This window comes from Loxodonta africana, chromosome 17, assembly GCF_030014295.1.
Source record: "Loxodonta africana isolate mLoxAfr1 chromosome 17, mLoxAfr1.hap2, whole genome shotgun sequence".
Lineage (NCBI taxonomy): Eukaryota > Metazoa > Chordata > Mammalia > Proboscidea > Elephantidae > Loxodonta > Loxodonta africana.
The window spans coordinates 38,686,728-38,705,728 of NC_087358.1; the positions used below are offsets into that span (position 1 = coordinate 38,686,728).

Genomic DNA, 19,001 nt, shown 5'->3' on the forward strand with positions numbered 1-19,001 from the left:
TGGAATTCGCTGGTGATACCATATTCTCCATCATCCTGAAACAGCTGGCTTGGTAGAACAATGTAATGGTGTCCTAAAGACAGAATTACAGCATCAGCTGGGTGGCAATACTTTGCAATGTTGCAGCGATATTCTCCAAACCAAAAAAACCAAACCCACTTCGGTGGAGTGGATTCCAACTCATAGCGACCCTGTAGGACAGAGTAGAACTGCACCATAGAGTTTCCAAGGAGCGCCTGGTGGATTTGAACTGCTGACCTCTTGGTTAGCAGCCGTAGCGCTTAACCACTATGGCACCGGGGTTTCCGATGTTCTCCAGGAAGTTGTAAATGCTTTAAAGCAGCATCCAGTACATGGTGTCTTTCTCTCATATGTAGGATTCATGGGTCCAGGAAACAAGGAGTGGAAATGGGAAAGGCACCACTCACTATTACCCCTAATGACCAATCCACACAGCTTTTTCTTCCTGTTTCTGCAACCCTGTGCTCTGAAGGTCTAGAGGTCTTAGTTCCAAAGGGAAGAATAACCCTCTTCCAGGAGACACAACACTGATTCCTTTGAACTGGACGTTAAGAATGCCGCCTGGCCACTTTGGACTCCTCATGCCTCTGGATCAACAAGCAAAGAAGGGAGTTACCATACTGGCTGGTATGACTGATCATGATTAGTGCGAGGAAATTAGACTGATATTACATAATGGAGGTAAAGAAGAGTATGTCTGGAATAAAGGAGATCTCTTAGGGCATCTCGAAGGGCTACCATGTTTTGTGATTAACATCAATGGAATACTACAACAATGCAGTTCTGATATGACCACTAATGGCCCTGACCCTTCAGGAGAGAAGTTTTAGTTACCCCGCAAAGCATAAAACCAATACTACCTGAGATACTTGCTGAAGATAAAGGGAATATGGAATGGCTGGTGGAAGAAAGTAGCTTTAAATACCAATTTCAATCACTGGTCAGTTGCAGAAAAGAGGACTGGAATTGTTATGAATATTCTTTCTAGTTTTATCATACGTGTATATGTGTATGTACATATATATATAAACCAAAATCAAACCCACTGCTGTCCAGTTGATTTTGACTTCATAGAGACCCTGTAGGACAGAGTAGAACTGCCCCATAGGGTTTCCAAGGAGTGGCTGGTGGATTTGAACTGCCAGCCTTTTGTTTAGCAGCCTGAGCTCTTAACCACTGTGCCTCCAGGATTCCATATATATATATATATATATATATATATATACACATACAACTAAAAAAATGACACATACATACATACATATATATATACACACACGTACATGTATACACATATATATGTGTATGTGTGTGTGTGTATATATATATGCATATACATATATATGTTGTTATTAGGTGCCATCTAGGTGATTCTAACTCATAGCAACCCCATGTACAGCAGATTCAAACACTGCCTAGTCCTACACCATGATCACAAGAGTTTCCATGCTATAGATGCTGTGTGAATCCATACCCTTCAGGGTCTTTCTCTTTTTTACTGATCCTCTACTTTACTAAGCATGATGTTCTTCTCCAGGGACTTATCCCTCCTGACAATGTGTCCAAAGTATGTGAGATATAGCCTCACCATCTTTGCTTCTAAGGAGCATACTAGCTGCACTTCTTCCAAGACAGACTTCTTTGTTCTCTGGCAGTCCATGGTATATTCAATATTCTTTGCCAACACCATAATTTAAACATATCAATTCTTCCCAGTCTTCCTTATTCATTGTCCAGTTTTCACATGCCTATGAGGTGATTGAAAATACCATTGCTTAGGTCAGGAGCACCTGAGTCTTCAAGGTGACATATTTGCTTTTTAACACTTTAAAGAGCTCTTTTGCAGCAGATTTGCCCAATACAATACAATACATTATTCAATTTCTTTACTCCACCTTCCATGGGCTTTGACTGTGCATCCAAGTAAAACAAAATTCTTTACAACTTCGAACATTTCTCCATTTATTATGATGTTGCTTATTGGTTCAGTTACGAGTATCTTTGTTTTCTTTATGTTGAGGCGCAATCCATGGGTAAGACTGTGGTCTTTGATTTTCATCAGTAAGTTCTTCAAGACCTCTTTCAGCAAGAAATGTTGTGCAATCTGCATATTACAGGTTGTGAATGAGTCTTCCTCAAATTCTGATGTCCTGTTCTTTTTCATATAGTCAGTCTTTTCAGATTGTTTATTCAGCATACAGATTGAGTAAGTGTGGTGAATGGATACAACCCTGATGTACATCTTTCCTGACTCTAAACCACACAGTATCCCTTTGTTCTGTTAGAACCACTACCTCTTAGTCTATGTACAGGTTCCTCATTAAGTGTTCCGGAATTCCCATTCTTAACAATGTTATCCATAATTTGTAATGATCCACATAGTCGAATGCATTTGCATAGTCAATAAAACACAGGTTAACCTGTTTCTGGTATTCTCTGCTTTCAGCCGAGATCCATCTGACATCAGCAATGATATTTTTCATTCCATGTCCTTTTCTGAATCCAGCTTCAATTTCTGGCAGTTCCCTGTTGAGGTACTGCTACAACCTTTTTTTTTTTATTATTATCTTCAGAAAAATTTTACTTTCTAGTTACATTGATATTGTCCTATAATTTCCACATTCCATTGGATCACCTCTTTTTGGAATGGGCACAAAAATGGAACTCTTCCAGTTGGTTAGCCAGGTAGCTCTCTTCCAAATTTCTTGGCATAGATGAGTGAACACCTTCAGCTCTGCATCTGTTGGTTGAACCATCTCAACTGGTATTCTGTCAATTCCTGAAGCCTTGCTTTCTGCCAAAGCCTTTAGTGCAGCTTGGACTTCTTTCTTCAGTACCACTGGTTATTGATAATATGCTACTTCCTGAAGTGGTTGAAGGTCCACTGATTTTTTTGATACCATGGCTCTGTGTATGGCAACTGAAGGCTTGAATTTTCTCTTCAGTTCTTTCAACTAGAAAAATGCCAAGTTTGTACTTCCCATTTGGTTTTCTAACTCCAGGTCTTTACACATTTTATTATAATACTTTGTCTTCTTGGGCCACAGTTTAAAATCTTCTGTTCAGCTCTTTTACTTCATCATTTCTTTTGCTTGTTTTAGGTACTTTCCATTCAGGAGCAAGTTTCAATCTCTTCTGACATCGACTTTGGTCTTTTCTTTCTTTCCTGTCCTTTTAATGACTTTTTGTTTTCTTCACATGTGATATCCTTGATGTTATTTCACAACTCATCTGGTCTTTGGTCATTTGTGTTCAATGTCTCAAACCTATTCTTGAAATGCTCTCTAAATTCAAGTGCAATATATTCAAGGTCGTATTTTAGCTCTCATGGACTTGCTCTAATTTCCTTCAGCTTCAACTTGAACTTGCATATGAGCAATAGATGGCCTGTTGGGCAGTCGGCCCCTAGGCTTGTTCTGATTGATGGTATTGAGATTCTCTATCTTCTCTTTTCTCAGATGTAGTTGATTTGATTACTGTGTATTCCATCTAGAGAGGCCCTCTTGTATAGTCACAGTTAACGTTGTTGAAAAAAAGGTATTTGCAATGAAGAAGTTGGTCTTGCAAAATTCCATCATGTAGTCTCCAGCATTATTTCTTTCACCAAGGCCATGTTTTCCAACTATCAATATATCTTTGTTTCCAACTTTTGCATTCCAGTCACCAGTAATTATCAATGCATCTTAATTGCATGTTTGATCAATTTCAGACTGCAGAAGTTGGTTAAAATCTTCAATTTCTTCACCTTTGGCCTTAGTTATTGGTGCATAAATTTGAATAATAGTCATATTACCTTGTCTTCCTTGTAACCTTATGGATATTATTCTATCATTAACAGCATTGTACTTCAGGACAGATCTTGAAATGTTCTTTTTGACCACGAATGTGATGTCATTCATCTTCAATTTGTCATTCCAGGCATAATAGATCTTATGATTACCTGATTCAAAATGGCCAGTAGTATTCCATTTCAGCTCACTAATGCCTAGGATGGAACCTTGGTGGTGTAGTCGTTAAGAGCTCAGTTGCTAACCAAAATGACAGCAGTTCAAATCCACCAGCCACTCCTTGGAAATCCTATGGGTGGTTCTACTCTGTCCTATAGGGCCCCTATGAGTTGGAATCAACTCAACAGCAATGGGTTGGTTGGTTGGTTGGTTGTTTGGACTACCTAGGATATCTATTTTTATGTGTTCCATTTTGTTTTTGATGCCTTATAATTTTCCTATATTTGTACTTTGCAAATTCCATTTTCTGATTATTAATGGACGTTTGCAGCTATTTTGTCTCATTTTGAGTCATGACACATCAAAAAATGAAGGTCTTGAAAGCTTGACTTCATCCACTTCGTTAATATCTAGCCTACTTTGAGGAGGCAGTTCTTTCCCAGTTGTATTTTGAGTGCCTTCCAACCTGAGTGGTTCATCTTCTAGCACTATATCAACGTTTCACTGCTATTCAAAAGATTTTCACTGACTAATTTTTCCTGAAGAAGACCACCAGGTCCTTCTTCCTAGTCTGTCTTAGTCTGGAAGCTCTTCAGAAACCCATCTACCACATACATGGTTTGGCTTTCTTCCCTCCCTTATCCCATCATTTATAAGATATAAGAAGTAAACAAGGCTAGTGCATTTTCAGTTGTACACATGCTAGTTACATCATGTTAGGTACAACAATTCTATAATTGTCTTTGTTTAGAGATTTTGTAAGGTTTAAGGAGATGCATTGTATACAAGTGCCAAATTGACATGAGGTGGACTGTGATAGTTAAGATTGTGTGTCAGCTTGGATAGGGCATGATTTTTAGTTTTGTGCAGTTATCTTCTATTTTTGTGACCTGTTGTAATTATTCTCCATTTTGTAACACAGTCACCTCCAAGATGTGATCTTATGTGATCAGCCAACCAGTCGTAGGTGGAGTTTCCTTGAGGGATGTTATCTGCACCCAATATATGTATGAACATTCTAGCAGAGTTTGGTTGCTTGCTCTGGATCCTATATCTGGCTCATTGTCATCTGATCTCCAGTTCTTGGAACTTGAGTCAGCAGCCTGTCTCCTGATCTGCCAACTTTGGGATTTGCCATCTCCCCAGCCCTGTGAGCCAAAAGGCTGACATCTGATCAGTTGACTTTGGGATTTCCCAGCTTCTACAACCCTGTGATCCAGAAGTCTACCATCTGACTTGTCAATTCTGGGTGCATCAGCCCCTGCAGCCACATGAGTCAGGAGAAGCATACAGTAGATGACTGACCCATGGACTTTGGAAATTTACCAGCCTTCACAACAGACTGACACATTTCTGTAAAATAATTCTCTCTCTCTCTCTCTCTCTCTATCTATCTATTTAGAAGCAAAGCCAGTGAATCTTATGTATAGAGAGAGAACCCAGCCTAAGACAATCCTCATCTATACAATGGGAAGCTTAATAGTTCATACTTTATAGAAGGTGATATTGATGGCGATGACTGTTGATATTTGTACAATGCATACTTTATGTTAAATATTGAAAAATGGCTTTTCTTGCTTTATCTCAATCTATTTCATAATACTATGTTAACACTTTTATTACAAGTGAAGAAATGTCTAATTTGTGGCAGATACTGGGTTTGAGTTTTTTTTTTTTTTTTTTCTGGCTCCAGGTATTTAGTGTTCAGTCAATTCACCACACAGACCATCTGCATATCAGAAATAAAATAGGTCAAGCACAGCCCATGCTCCCTATTCACGGCAAGCATTTTCCACTATTATTCCCTAGCACTTGCTGTCGCCTTGCTTGCTCCTTGATCAGCAATGATCTTCCCACCATTTTTTAGACTTTTTTCTCATTTTATTTAAGTCTCTACTCAAATTTACCTCCTCATAGACTTCTTCCCAACTTCACCATGTAAAATGACAGCTTCAATATTTCCATCTCTGTCTTAGTTATTTACTGCTGCTATAACAGAAATACCACTAGTGGATGGCTTTAACAAACAGGAATTTATTCTCTTAAAGTTTATGAGAGAGGCTAGAAGTCCAAATTCAGGATGCCAGCTGTTGGTGAAGGGTTGCTTTCTCTGTTGGCTGTGGGAGACGGTCCTTGTTATCAGCCTTCCCCTGGGTCTAGGAGTTTTTCAGCACAGGGACTCTGGGTCCGAAGGACACACTATGCTTCCAGCTCTTTCTTGGTGGTAGGAAGTCCCTCTCCTCTCTGCTCACTTCTGTCTTTTATATCTCAAAAGAGATTGGCTCGAAATACAATCTAATCGTGTCGATTGTGTCCTGCCTCATTAACATAACTGCCTTTAATCCTGCCTCATTCACATCATAGAGGTTAGGATTTATAACATAGGATAATCACATCAGATTACAAAATGAGGGACAACCACACACTACTGGAAATCATGGCCTAGCCAAGTTGACACATTTTTAGGCCACACAATTCAATTCATAACAATCTTCTGGTCTTGCTTACTTTTCTCTCATCACTTGTAATTATTTAATTTTATTATTGTCTAACAATATACAAATAAAAAATAAATATAAGAAGTGTCTCACTCACACATTAGCTTTACAAGGGTAGAAGTATTTTCTCTTTTATTCAAGGTTCTATGTCTATTACTTAGGATACTGCCTGACACGTAGTAAGCATTCAAAATATTCACCAACTTTGTTAAATTGATAGTAGATTTTGTTATAGCCTGCCATCTATCTGTCAGTTTGTTGTATTGTGGGGCTTGCATGTTGCTATAATGTTGGAAGTTATACCAATAATATTTCAAACACTTGCAGGGGCACCCATGGTGGAGCGGTTTCAGCAGAGCTTCCAGACTAAGACTGACTATGAAGAAAGTCCTCACTGCTTCCAAAAATTAGACAATAAAAACCCTATGAATCACAGAATATTTTCCAAGATTTTGACTTTCTTACTTTGCGTGCACCATCAGGGGGATCAATTGCTGGAGATGGACATCATGTTTTATAAAGTGGAGGGCAAAGGCAAGAGAAACATTCAGTGAGATGGACTGACACATAGCCACAACAATGGACTCAAACATGCCAATGATGAAGATGACCAGGTAACTTTTTATTCTGTTACACACAAGGCTACCATGAGTTGGAGCCTAGAAAATGTCAACTAACCACCACAGAATTATTATTTTGTTGAATTATTATAAGTCAAATCAAGAACTGATAAATAATGCATAGCATAAAATAATGAAAACACTATGAAGTACAGTGGTAATACCATGAAATATGAGAAAACATTCATAACTCAATATCTACAAATGAGTATAGAAAACACTGATGTTAAAAACAATCTCATTCCTTTAGGTTTATGGGTTATTTTATTGTTTGTTTCTTTTTTATTTGTTTCATCTCGAATTGAGTAATTAGGTCATCATTTTTCTTATAATTCATTATAAACAAAACCAAATTATTGACAATACCCGTAAATTTACAAAAGAGACTGGGGTTTTAATTAACTAAAGTACTATTATGCTTTGAAAGATCTAACCAAAATCAAGTTTGTACCAATGTTATGAGTCTGAAAACCTCTTTAATTTTGAAAACCTCAATTAAAAACGGTAGTTTCATCTACGGAGTACTTTATCTAAATATTCTATGGCTGAAGTACTTATTGATTTTTTATTAATTTGTGTTTAGATTTTTGTTATGAGCCTGATATGTATCATGCTATGAGATATTCAAGACGTTGTGCGGATAGAGCTGGTTATTACGGTATCTAACACGAGCATTTTCTCTCTCCTGTGGTTACAAAATGTAGATTGTTCTTAAAGGGGACAAAAACCTGGGATCAAGCCACAGAGGCGTTTTACCTGCCACTGGCTAAGAGCATACCACAGAGAGCAAAACTGATGGTGCTGTGCATCTGTGCATTCAACACTTCATGGCTCAAAGCCATTAGAATCTTTTCTGCATGACCAACTAACTAATTGCTGTACTTGGCCTTTTCTATTCTCTTCAATTAATGCAATGCACAATTGCACATACCAACAGAGTCACCCATACAGAACAAAATCTGGGCCAGAATTAGGCTCTAAATCCCAGAAGCACCTGTTACAAATATAAAGTGTCCAGATGGTCCAGTCTTTGTGGGAAAGTGTCAAGCATTGACTTATCTGTCTTTCTTACTTTTGGTTTAAGGTCAAAAACATGATATGTTGGAAGAAGGAGCCAAATAAAAATCAAAAAAAAAAAAAAAAACCTAGGATTAGTGCAGAAACTTCTCAATTTGTTTATCTAAATCTTTATTGCCCAGTGGAGCTCATTGTTATCATTTCTAAGCATGCAAATGGGATTAGTCCATGATTACATGGCAGGCTTCAGTATAATTAGATAGATTTATTTAAACACAGCTGTAAATCATAAAAAGTGAAATATCCAGTGATTGTAAATTCAGCAGTTTATATACTCAAACTTTAGTCTTCAATCAGCTGCATTGTTCTGTTTTTTTTTCTTTTGAAATGCTAGAAAATATAAAATATTACCTTAGCCTAGCTCAGCTTTTTATTGTTTTCGTTTATTTCACACATATAGCAATAGAAATGGTGTTATTTTATGTTTCCAGTGAACCCCAAAAATAGATATCATTTTTGTTTTCTATTTTCCTTCCAAATAATATTTAAATTGTACTTTTGTCACATGCATAACCCTTAGCAATAACAATTAAAATTTTAGTGAACCAGCTATATATTTTGTGAGTTTATAAAAGAAGTTAATGGGATACATGAAATTTTGCTCCTTCCTATTCTGAAATTTGACATGGCTTGGTATAAACTTCTCTTGAAATTAATATTTTATGTAATTTATCTACAAGTGAAGGGAATTGTTATTTTTGAAAACAAGCACTTGTCCATTTTTGAAGACTGAGACATTCTCACATTTGCAATGAGCAGGAAATCAGGTATTTATTTGGCTGTATGTTTTTGGCTTATATCAGAGATCTAAGGACTTTTACTACCATAATGATAACTCCGACTGCCTCTTATTTCAGACTTTTGGAATGGACTTGACACACTATATTTTTCAGCTTTTGTTATTCTAGGTCGTAATTATCAATTGACGTCAGTTTTTTTGTTTTCTTCTCTGTTTTTTAAAGAGGTTCATATAAAGACGTTAAGATCTGTATCTTTATTTTCTTACCAAGATTGAGTGATACTATTATTTAGTTGTCGCACAATATTTAGATTCCAAACAGATGTGCTTAATCAACATTTTGAAATATTACATATTCTGCTGATACATAATTTTAAGCAGTATTTCACTGTTATGGACTTGTTCAGATTAATGCTCTTTCTTTTTTTACTTTATAAAATTGCCATCTAAGAGATCAAAAGATTAAAAAGTAGTTTACTTAAACATATAAAATTCACACATATGTACAAACATGTTAAATATGTGTAAATGTATATACCAAACCCCAAAAGCAAACTCGCTGCTGTAGAGTCAATTCTGACTCATAGCGGCCCTATAGGACAGGGTAAAACTGTCCCATAGAGTTTCCAACGAGTGCCTGGTGGATTCAAACTGCCAACCTTTTGGTCAGCAGCCATAGCTCTTAACCACTATACCACCAGGGTTTCCATAAATCTATATATTCTTATGCAAAAGGGAAATTATTGTTCTGAGCACTTAATATTCTTGAATGAACACATATGAGATGTTCAAAATTGAAACTGACTTCTCTCTAGCTGCAATATCTTGTTTAGGAATTGCTTACAGGGTAGGTGACATTACATTATTGTAACTGTTTAGTGTGTGTGTGTTAATTATATTCATAGTGAGCCTCTATCTTAATGTATAGCAAGGCTTGTAGGGATTCTATACTGAAAGGCCAGGTTAAAACCTCCACTCCAGTAAAACCAAGAGTCTTTTCATTTTACTCTATTAACATACGGGAGGCCTGATGGCACAGTGGTTAAGAACTCTGAGGGTAACCAAAAGACTGGCAGCTCAAATCCACCAGCCACTCCTTGAAAACTCTATGGAGCAGTTCTGCTTTGTCCTACAGGGTCGTTATGAGTTGGAATCGACTCAACTACCCACAACAACAACAATAGCATATAAATACTACTTATTTATGAGCTAGGTATATACTATTACCTCATTGTAAGATAACACGAAAAGAAATATTCTCTTAGGTATATAGCTAGATATTTTTATAAAGTATAAAGTATAATGGCAGAACAGAACTTTGTCCTACCCACCAAAAGGAGGGATGCAGTCAAATGCCACTTCCTGCAATGGGAGACAAAGTTTTTCTGTTTAAAATCTCTACTGAAAATAACTATAAAAGCTAGACAAAATTTATTAAAGTATGTTTGAAGGCATCAAAAAGCTAGACTGAAGAAAGAATGGCAGAAGCAAAATCTGGGAAAAGAGGGAAGCTAGACAGGTAAGTCAGGCATTTAGTGCATTTACTTATTCGGAAAGCCTTGCTAAAAATTTGCGAAGCTGAACAAATCTTTAAATAGTCTCAAGAGGCTAGAATGACAAACAATAGATTTTAGTACCCACCAAAAAGTGAGTCATTGGAAAAACCCAAGCTTTGGATTGAGACAGTGAAGTATTGCACCCAAGGTGTACTACAAACTGTACATAAACCAATCTTTTCAGGGACCGAAGACTAGTTTTGACTCATCCCACATCCTCATTGGATTAATGTGAACTGGTATTGCTAGTGCTCATAGTTTAGTAATCTCCTAGAATCCAGTGAAACCAGTTCTGGATAAGGTTCACATCACATTCTTTGTTGCTTATTTTTCTAATAAACAACAAAGAATATGAAATTACATTTGCCAATATCTGAATAAAAGAAGTCATAGAATGACAGAACATTTGAAGTAATAATAAAAATAAATTTACTAGAACAATGAATAAGGAACACGAAAGAATTGATTTTTTCAATTATGGTGTTGGAGAAGAATACTGATTATACCAAACCTGTCTTGGAAATACAGTCAGATTGTTCCTTAGGAGCCAAGATGGCAAGACTTCATCTTATATACTTTGGACATATTATCAGGAGGGACTAGTCCCTGGAAAAGGACATCATGGCTGGTAAAGTAGAGGGTCAGGAAAAAGAGGAAGACCCTCAGTGAGGTGGATTGGTATAGTGGCTCAACAATGGACTCAAACATAGCAATGATTGTGAGGATGGCACAGAACCAGGCAGTGTTTTGTTCTGTTGTTCATAGGATTGTTCAGAGTAGAAATCGACTTGATGGCACCTAACAACAACAAAGTTGGTAGAAGGAAATCTAGTAATGAAGTGATTAACGTTCAGATGCTAACCCAAAGGCCAGTGGTTTGAACCTACTAGACATTTTGTGGGAGAAATATGTGGCAGTCTCTTTCCGTAAAGATTACAGCCTTTAAAATCCTATAAGGCAGTTCTCCTCTGTCCTGTAGTGTCTCTAGGAGTTGGAATCGACTGGATGACAGTGGTTTTAAAGGTTATAGTTGACAGCTATACATATACAATAAAGGTATCCTTTTATTTCTCTAAATTCTGGTAAAGGTTATCAAATCCTTCTATTTTCATGATACCGCAAGTAATGTTGTATGAAGAAGTTAATACTTCACTGTGACTATTTTTCTTTGTGGACTCTAGTACTTTTTGAAATGTTATCAGGACTCCAAACTCATTTCTGAGCATCTTTATTTCTGAAATTTCACAGTAAATTGTAAATAGTGGCCATCTGAATAAATATTAAATTTGTTATTAATTTTGAAAAAGCCCTTTTGACCTCAATAAAACAGACACAGTCAAAATTGAAAATCCAGATGTCTGGTAAGATCATTAAAAAGAAAATAATTGCAAGGATAAATTATTTAAATTTTAATTATGATATAGACTTAAAGGTACAGGGTCAGCGGAAGAGAGGAAGGCCCTCAATGATATGGACTCACACAGTGGCTGCAACAATGGACTCAAGCATAGCAATGATTTTGAGGATGGCTCAGGACTGGGCAGCGTCTCGTTCTGTGGTAGATAGGGTCGCTATGAGTCGGAACCAACTCCACGGCACCTAACAACAACAAAAACAACACGACTTAAAGAGAGGTCCAGAGATCGTGTTTGGATGACTTGGCTGTCGTATTTCTTTCCTAATATTTGTTTTTAATGATGTGTTTGTTTATTACATGCTTTTTTATTTTCCAACAAAATATTAGATTAGTACATCTAACCACCACCATCATTCTTTCCCTGACAGAGTTTTCAAATAGAGAATTTGAGGCCGAACAATACATACTTTCCTGGTATTGGAAGCGAGAAAAGTTAGGAAACTGTAGAAAGAACATACCAAATATAAACAGTACAAATATGATTTTAAATGTACCTTAAATAGATTTTGGTTATGAATAATTTGTTAACTCATTTAATTTATAAAAAATAAATAATTAGGTTCCCTGAGTATATTTCAAAAGGAACACAGGAAAAGAACACAGAATTGATATCTAGCAAGATCAGGCTCTTTGAGTAATGGAATATTTCAGGACAGTGTCTGGCTATGATAATACAGTAACTATGGGAATATGACGACAGCAAACAACAACAAATGTAGATATATATATTTGTACGTGGGGAGATTGTTGAAAAGCTGTTGGTATTGAATTCAACTTTATTTAAAATTTCATGCTTTTGAATATCACACTTGCAACCAGTTTTCATATTAACACTTTCATATGGCATTAATAGAAATCATTTAAAGTCATTTTAATATTTCAGTAATTCATTGGTAAACTTATTGAAAAAAAATTACAATAAAGCCAAGAAAATTGTAAGTAATTTATGAGAGCACCATAAGACCATATAGCTAAAATCATTAGAAAAAAAATCATTGGTTCGTGTTATATATATTAATGTTATCTACTTGCTGTACTTGCTAATTTATGATCTGAGATAAGGATAAGGATAATTTTGGCTTAATTATTCATTTCAGTTAATTCAGAAAGATGCAGCAAATATCCTTGATAATGAATATCCAATCTACATGTATTGTACCTCATAATAGCAGAACATATGTAACATTTTCAAATATGATTTGCACATAAAATTGGCAGCAACAGCCTGATATAGTGAAAGTGTTCTCTTTTATGTTTCTCCCGAAAATGAAACCCAATCCCTAAATTCACAGATGTGTTTTTTTTTCTTCTTGTTTCATTTATGCTATTGAATTTTATGTTCTTTTCAGTGTGTAGTCAGATGATTAGAATGGTATATGCTATTTCAGACTATCGCATGAAAACTGGTTGTGTGGCTGAATGTCAGTGCTCTTAGAACAGGTGGCTCCTATTGTTCAGAGTGAGAATATCAATTATGGTTATTTATAGATGTTGTGCAAAGGAAGCCATCTCTCTGCAATGTGAAATGAGAGGTTAAATGCAAATATTTAATTAAAATGGTTAGTACTTTATGTGAGTATAAAAATACTCAGGTTGCTTTCTTGTTACGTTTAAGGTTGCACATTGCAGTGCAAATGCTCACAATTTAAGGAAGATTCCGTTTAGCTTTAATTTTTAAGTAAACCATGAAATGTAAATCACATATGCATTGATGTATTTGCCTAATATTTCAAGCACCTAATTATGTCTGGAAACCCTGGTGGCATACTGCTTAAGTGCTATGGCTGCCAGCCAAAACGTTAGCAGTTCGAATCCACCAGATGCTCCTTGGAAACTATGGGGCAGTTCTATTCTGTCCTATAGGGTTGCTGTGAGTCGGAATCGACTCGACGGCAATAGGTTTGTTTTTTTGGTTTTAATTATGTTTAGCTCTACATATTTTTTTTCTATAGTATGAAAGGATTTAATAGTCAGGAGAAAAAAATGGCCAGAGTGACCCCGAACTATACTGATATACTTGTATAATTCTAATATACCTTTCGTAACTACTATGATTAGCACATGTTACAGACTTAATAAATGAAATAATTAACTTAATAATAGTATTATTTACAATCCTTAGACTTTTTTTTAAGATTGATTTAAACTGTTAACATCATTTCCTTTAAAGAGAAATGAAATATTCATTGCATAAAATTTATGGTACTACAGACAAAGAGCAAAGAAAAAAAAAAAAGGGAAAATCATTTATAATCTTTCCACAGAAATGACTTTTTGGTATTCAGCTTGGTTTTTAAATAATTCATATAGACATGTTACTTGGCTTCATGGAAATTAAAATATTCTGGAGGAGACAGATAAAAAAGAGACAAATACAATAATTGTGATTTGTCATAAAATATATGAGGAAAATAAACTGCTAAGTTCATGTGGAAAGGGGAACCTGCATTTAAACCAGACAGTCAGGGAAAGCTTTTCTAGGAAGGCCGTATTCAAGCTCACACATACGTGATGAAGAAATAATAGCCAGTCAAACAGAAGGAAGAGAGGAAAACACTGCAGCTTGCAAATGTCTTGTTGTATGAAATATCCTTGCATATTTGTGCAAGAAAATCTAAGCATCAGTGTTTTGGGGAGTAATCTTTACAGAAACAGATTGCTACATCTTTCTCCCACGGAGCAACTGGTAGGTTTGAACCACAGACCTTGCAGTTAACAGCCAAGCTCTTAATCACTGTGCCACCAGGGCTCCTTGGTAGGAAAGGTAGGGGAGACATATTATGGAATTCATTCTAGGCTGTGTTAAATGAAGATTTTATTCTACTGAAACAGAGCACCAGTAAATTGTTGTGGGGAAGACAGTAGGTTCACTAAGTCAGGATCAAGTTGATTATGGCTGGAACTATGGTGGAAATGGATCTGATTTACTTTGGAGAAGGCACTGATAGGATGTAGTAATGTATTGGAAGGTGGTCAATAAGTGAGAGGGGAGAACTATGGCTCTTCCAAATGTTTGGTATGAGTAAGTGAATGGGTGTTCATGCTCTTGAGAGAGATGAGGAAGTCTATACCAGAAGATTTGTGCTAATGAGTGAGGGGGCTGGGCAAGCTAGAGGGATCACCTCATGGCCTGATATTAGCTGATCTCAGGGATGGAAAGGGGCATGATTCAATGGTGTTTATGCAATGAGGCCAGTAAAGACTCTGGACAGGGAAACTCCAGCAGGTTTCTGGTTAGTAAAAGACATCAATACAAGTGGAAGAGTAGGACGATCATTTTGAAACACTGAAGCTCTGCATTGGGAACGCTTTCGCACTTTGCCACATGAGTCTCTTCTTTATCTTGATCCTGATTTATATCCCTCTGCTATAATAAATCAGTTATTGTAATTAACTCACAGAATCTGTGAGTCATTCCAGTGAATTATTGAACCTAAAGGAGTCGTGGGAGTGGGAGTTGGCAGGTACAAGTGAGGGAGCCCAGGGGAGGCCCCTGAGCTTGCAGGTAGTATCTTGAAGGGGAAGTAGGAAAGTCCTGAATTTGAAGCCAACAGATCAGAAGCAAGAGTGTTCTGTGAATTCCTGAGCTTGTGGCTGGTGTCTATTTATTTGGCTGTCTGCAGGACCATGTCTTTTTTTTTTTAATTTGTGAGATTTGACCTAGCTCTCATTGGCTAGGATTAGAGAGAGACGTGTCAGGCAGGCAGCTGGTATCAGAGATGACTGAAAAGTGAGAAAGTTGGGTTTACTTAATCCTCACATCTTGGGGATTGGATTTATGTTGATTTTTATTTACAAACATCCAAATGGAGATGGCAATAGGAAAGTTGGACATACATGTTAGGGGAGAAGTTCGACCTGGAGATATAAATTTGTGAATCATCAGCATAAATACGCTATTTGTATGTTATGAAGTGTAATAGGAATCTTACCTAGGGAGACCGTGTTGAGAAGAAAATGTACTGAGTTTGTTGACATGAGGAAACCCAGTATTTAGTGAAGGATAATTCCTAGGCAACAATGCTGGTATGGAACAGCCTCTTAGTTATAATGTTTAAAGGAATAGGGGGAGAGAAAACAAGCCGAGACCAATGTATAACAAGCCGCAATTTGTTTAAAACTTTTTAAAAATTTTTGCTTTCGAAAATACTTGAAATAACTTTAGACAGGTAAACTTAGACAATTTAGGCTTATAATAACTAACACGCTTAGTGTAAGTTCTGTGATTTTATATGATAACCAAACCAAACCCATTGCCATCGAGTCAGTTCTGACTCATAGTGACCCTATAGTCTCATGTTTTCCTTTTCCTATATTTTTAAAATATTTTGAAGAGTTTCTCAGAAATAATGGATTTCTCTCTGTCCAAGTTCGTACTTCTGGCTCCTTTGCTAGAACCATTTCCCTAATGCTAAATAGAGCTCCCAAGGCTTAGTCAAGGAAGAGATAAAGACATACTCTTAGAATCAATAAATTGTCTGTCAACATGGTCAGATGTTCTCAATTTCAATTTCTTTTTCTCTACATTAAGGAATATTATTATATTCCCCAAAATGGAGGAAAACTGCATAATTGTTAAAAAAAAAAGCAAAAAATACTTTTATTTTGTCTATAATTTTACTATTTGAATTTTATAATACAACTCTTTCAAAAATAATATAAATTATTTTTAAAAAATTTGGAAAACTCAAAGTTTTATTTTTTAAATTTGGAACAGCATTATTTATTTTAGGGTTAAGGATGCTATTACTTATGATGAGTTTGACACATATGCAGAGCCTACATCTGGCTAACTGCACAGCTCACTGGAATTGTGGACAATTCATTGGATATGTTTCCAATGAGAATGTGACCCAAGTTTTGATTCTGAGGACTCTAGAAAGGCATCAATTGAATGTCCAGAGTAAAACACAAGTTAAATAACCATGACAATTTTTCCGGAAAGGTTTTTTTAAAGTGTTGTATTTCACACTGTCAGCTGACCTGGTGAGAAGTAAAGGACCTGTGGGCGTAAAAAAGATAGACATGAACCTGGAAAGATATGAAAGGAAATCCCTCAAATAAAGTCTGGGAGATTGTTTATAAAATTGGTCAAATTACTGCATCAGAAGTCTTAAGATGAAATGGCAAGAGAGGGAGACTCCCTGACTTCTAATGCTAATTTAGATTATTTAAAATTTTATCTTTTCTTAAAAGATTGCTTTCGTATGTGACAATTTGTTACTTAAAGCTTTTCTTAGGTTTTTCTTGAGAGCATATGCAGATGAAGAACACAAATTTGTATGTTTGGGGTGACCATACAAGTTGTCACATTTGGGGTATTTTTGAGAATACAATCAAGTACCATTAATATTCATGTAAGGCCAAATGGCAGTAACAGGAGCATCCTGGAAAATAGCCATCTGAGTATGATTTACCTTCTGTCTTAGGCTGGGTTCTCTAGAGAAGCAAAACCAGTGAAGCACATATATATATTTCTGTTAAGGAAATGGCTCCCCTGGTTGTAAAGGCTGGAATGTCCCCAGTCTTTGGGTCAGGCTGGGGACTTCTCCTGATTCACATAGCTGCAGGGTCTGGCAAACCCAAGATCAGCAAGTCAGACAGCAGGGCTCTGGCTCGCAGACTTCGAAGACCAATGAATCCTAAGAACTGGAAGTCAGATGAACAGGAGCCAGCTGCAGGATCCAGAGTGAGCAAAAGCCCACATGCCATGCCAAGAAGTCTACTTATATTGGATGCAACCCACACTTCCAAGGAAATTACCTTTCAACTGATTGGCTACTCATGGCAGAGTCCATCGCGGAGGTGATCACATTCTATCAAAACTCATCACAGAGGTGATCACATCATTACATGGCTGCCAGACTATATCATAACTGCCAAACCACTGAGAATCACGGACCAACTAAGTTGACAGAAAACCTTAATATTCACACTTTTTCAGGTGTTCTGAGTAGAGGGTAGGCTTCTAGATATTCCTCAAAACAATGATCTAAATCTTCCTTGTAAGGTGTCAGCATGTACCAAAAAAGAAAGAAAGAAAATCTACTGTTTTTTTTTTTTTTAAATGAGAAAGATTTCATTTAAACCTTGAAAATTGGTAAAGAACTTATTTCTTAAATTAAGGGGTCTTAATCAATTTTTTTTAATCAATAGCTTACTAGAACAGCTCAATTGTGTGGCTATAACTATAAATTGTAAACGGGCACTTTTCTGCAAATGCTAAAATCTGCTACTGGTACAGAGAATTTCCGTGGAAGTAAATAAATAATACAATCTGTTTTAAACATCTGCAGTTTCTAGGCACCAACCAGTTTATCATTACTCTGTCATGATAATTTTGCCAGCCACACCAGGCAGCCTCGAGGTCAAGTCAGGGCACAAGATAATTATAAGCCTATTTCTTTATAGGCCAACTCCATGGACTACTTTTCTGAATATCTAGTTTCCATCCAAATTTTTTTTTCTTTTTTTGCTCAAGAATAGGAGGATAATGTGATCTTTGAGGTGTTTAAAGAACTGCTATTTCTTCTCTGCTCCATGTGACTGAGAATTATCTCACTCTGTAGTACTCCCTATTTGCTTTCCAAACTCCTTTCCGGAAGCCATCGTTAGAAGCATTGTCTAGTACCAGTAATGCTAGGTCTTAAGCTAACAAGCTGAGACCTGGGCATTGATATTTAGTCTGTAAAATGGACATTTCATCAACCAGCAGTAACCATGACCATTTTTACACAATGGGCATCAGTCTTTTTCCAACTTTCATGTTATCGCACAGTGAATGCCCACCCCGAAAAGTCACAATCAGCTTAGGGGTGATGCCTATTTTTTTTTTTTCTTAATTAGATAAATTAATCCTACTTTTTCCTCTCTGTACCACAGCATATTGTGCCTAAAACTGTTCTCCTGCTTTATTGACCTCTGTATGACTTTTCTGGTTCCCTCTGCTCTCGACTGAAAAACATTTTTTTCCTCATCTACCAGTAGAAATCTCCCCCATTACACCCTCTAGGCTAATTAACAAATCCAGCTAAATCTGTTACTTCTTTTTAAAAATGTCATGTTGCATTCTACTCATAAGCAAGCAAACAGTAGAAGAAAAGTGTTGTAGAATTAAACTACATCT

At 36.4% G+C, this 19,001-nt stretch overlaps 1 protein-coding gene across 1 annotated transcript in view; it reads right to left on the bottom strand.

Annotated features, from left to right (window-relative positions):
* Window positions 1-17,673, bottom strand: part of LOC100667583 (coiled-coil domain-containing protein 70-like) — a 42,387-nt gene extending 24,714 nt beyond the window's left edge. Inside the window, exon 1 of the mRNA XM_003409337.2 lies at window positions 17,639-17,673. Within this exon, the coding sequence (XP_003409385.1) occupies window positions 17,639-17,673 (35 nt within the window). The remainder of the gene's footprint in view (window positions 1-17,638) is intronic.
* Between the last annotated feature and the right edge of the window lie 1,328 nt (window positions 17,674-19,001).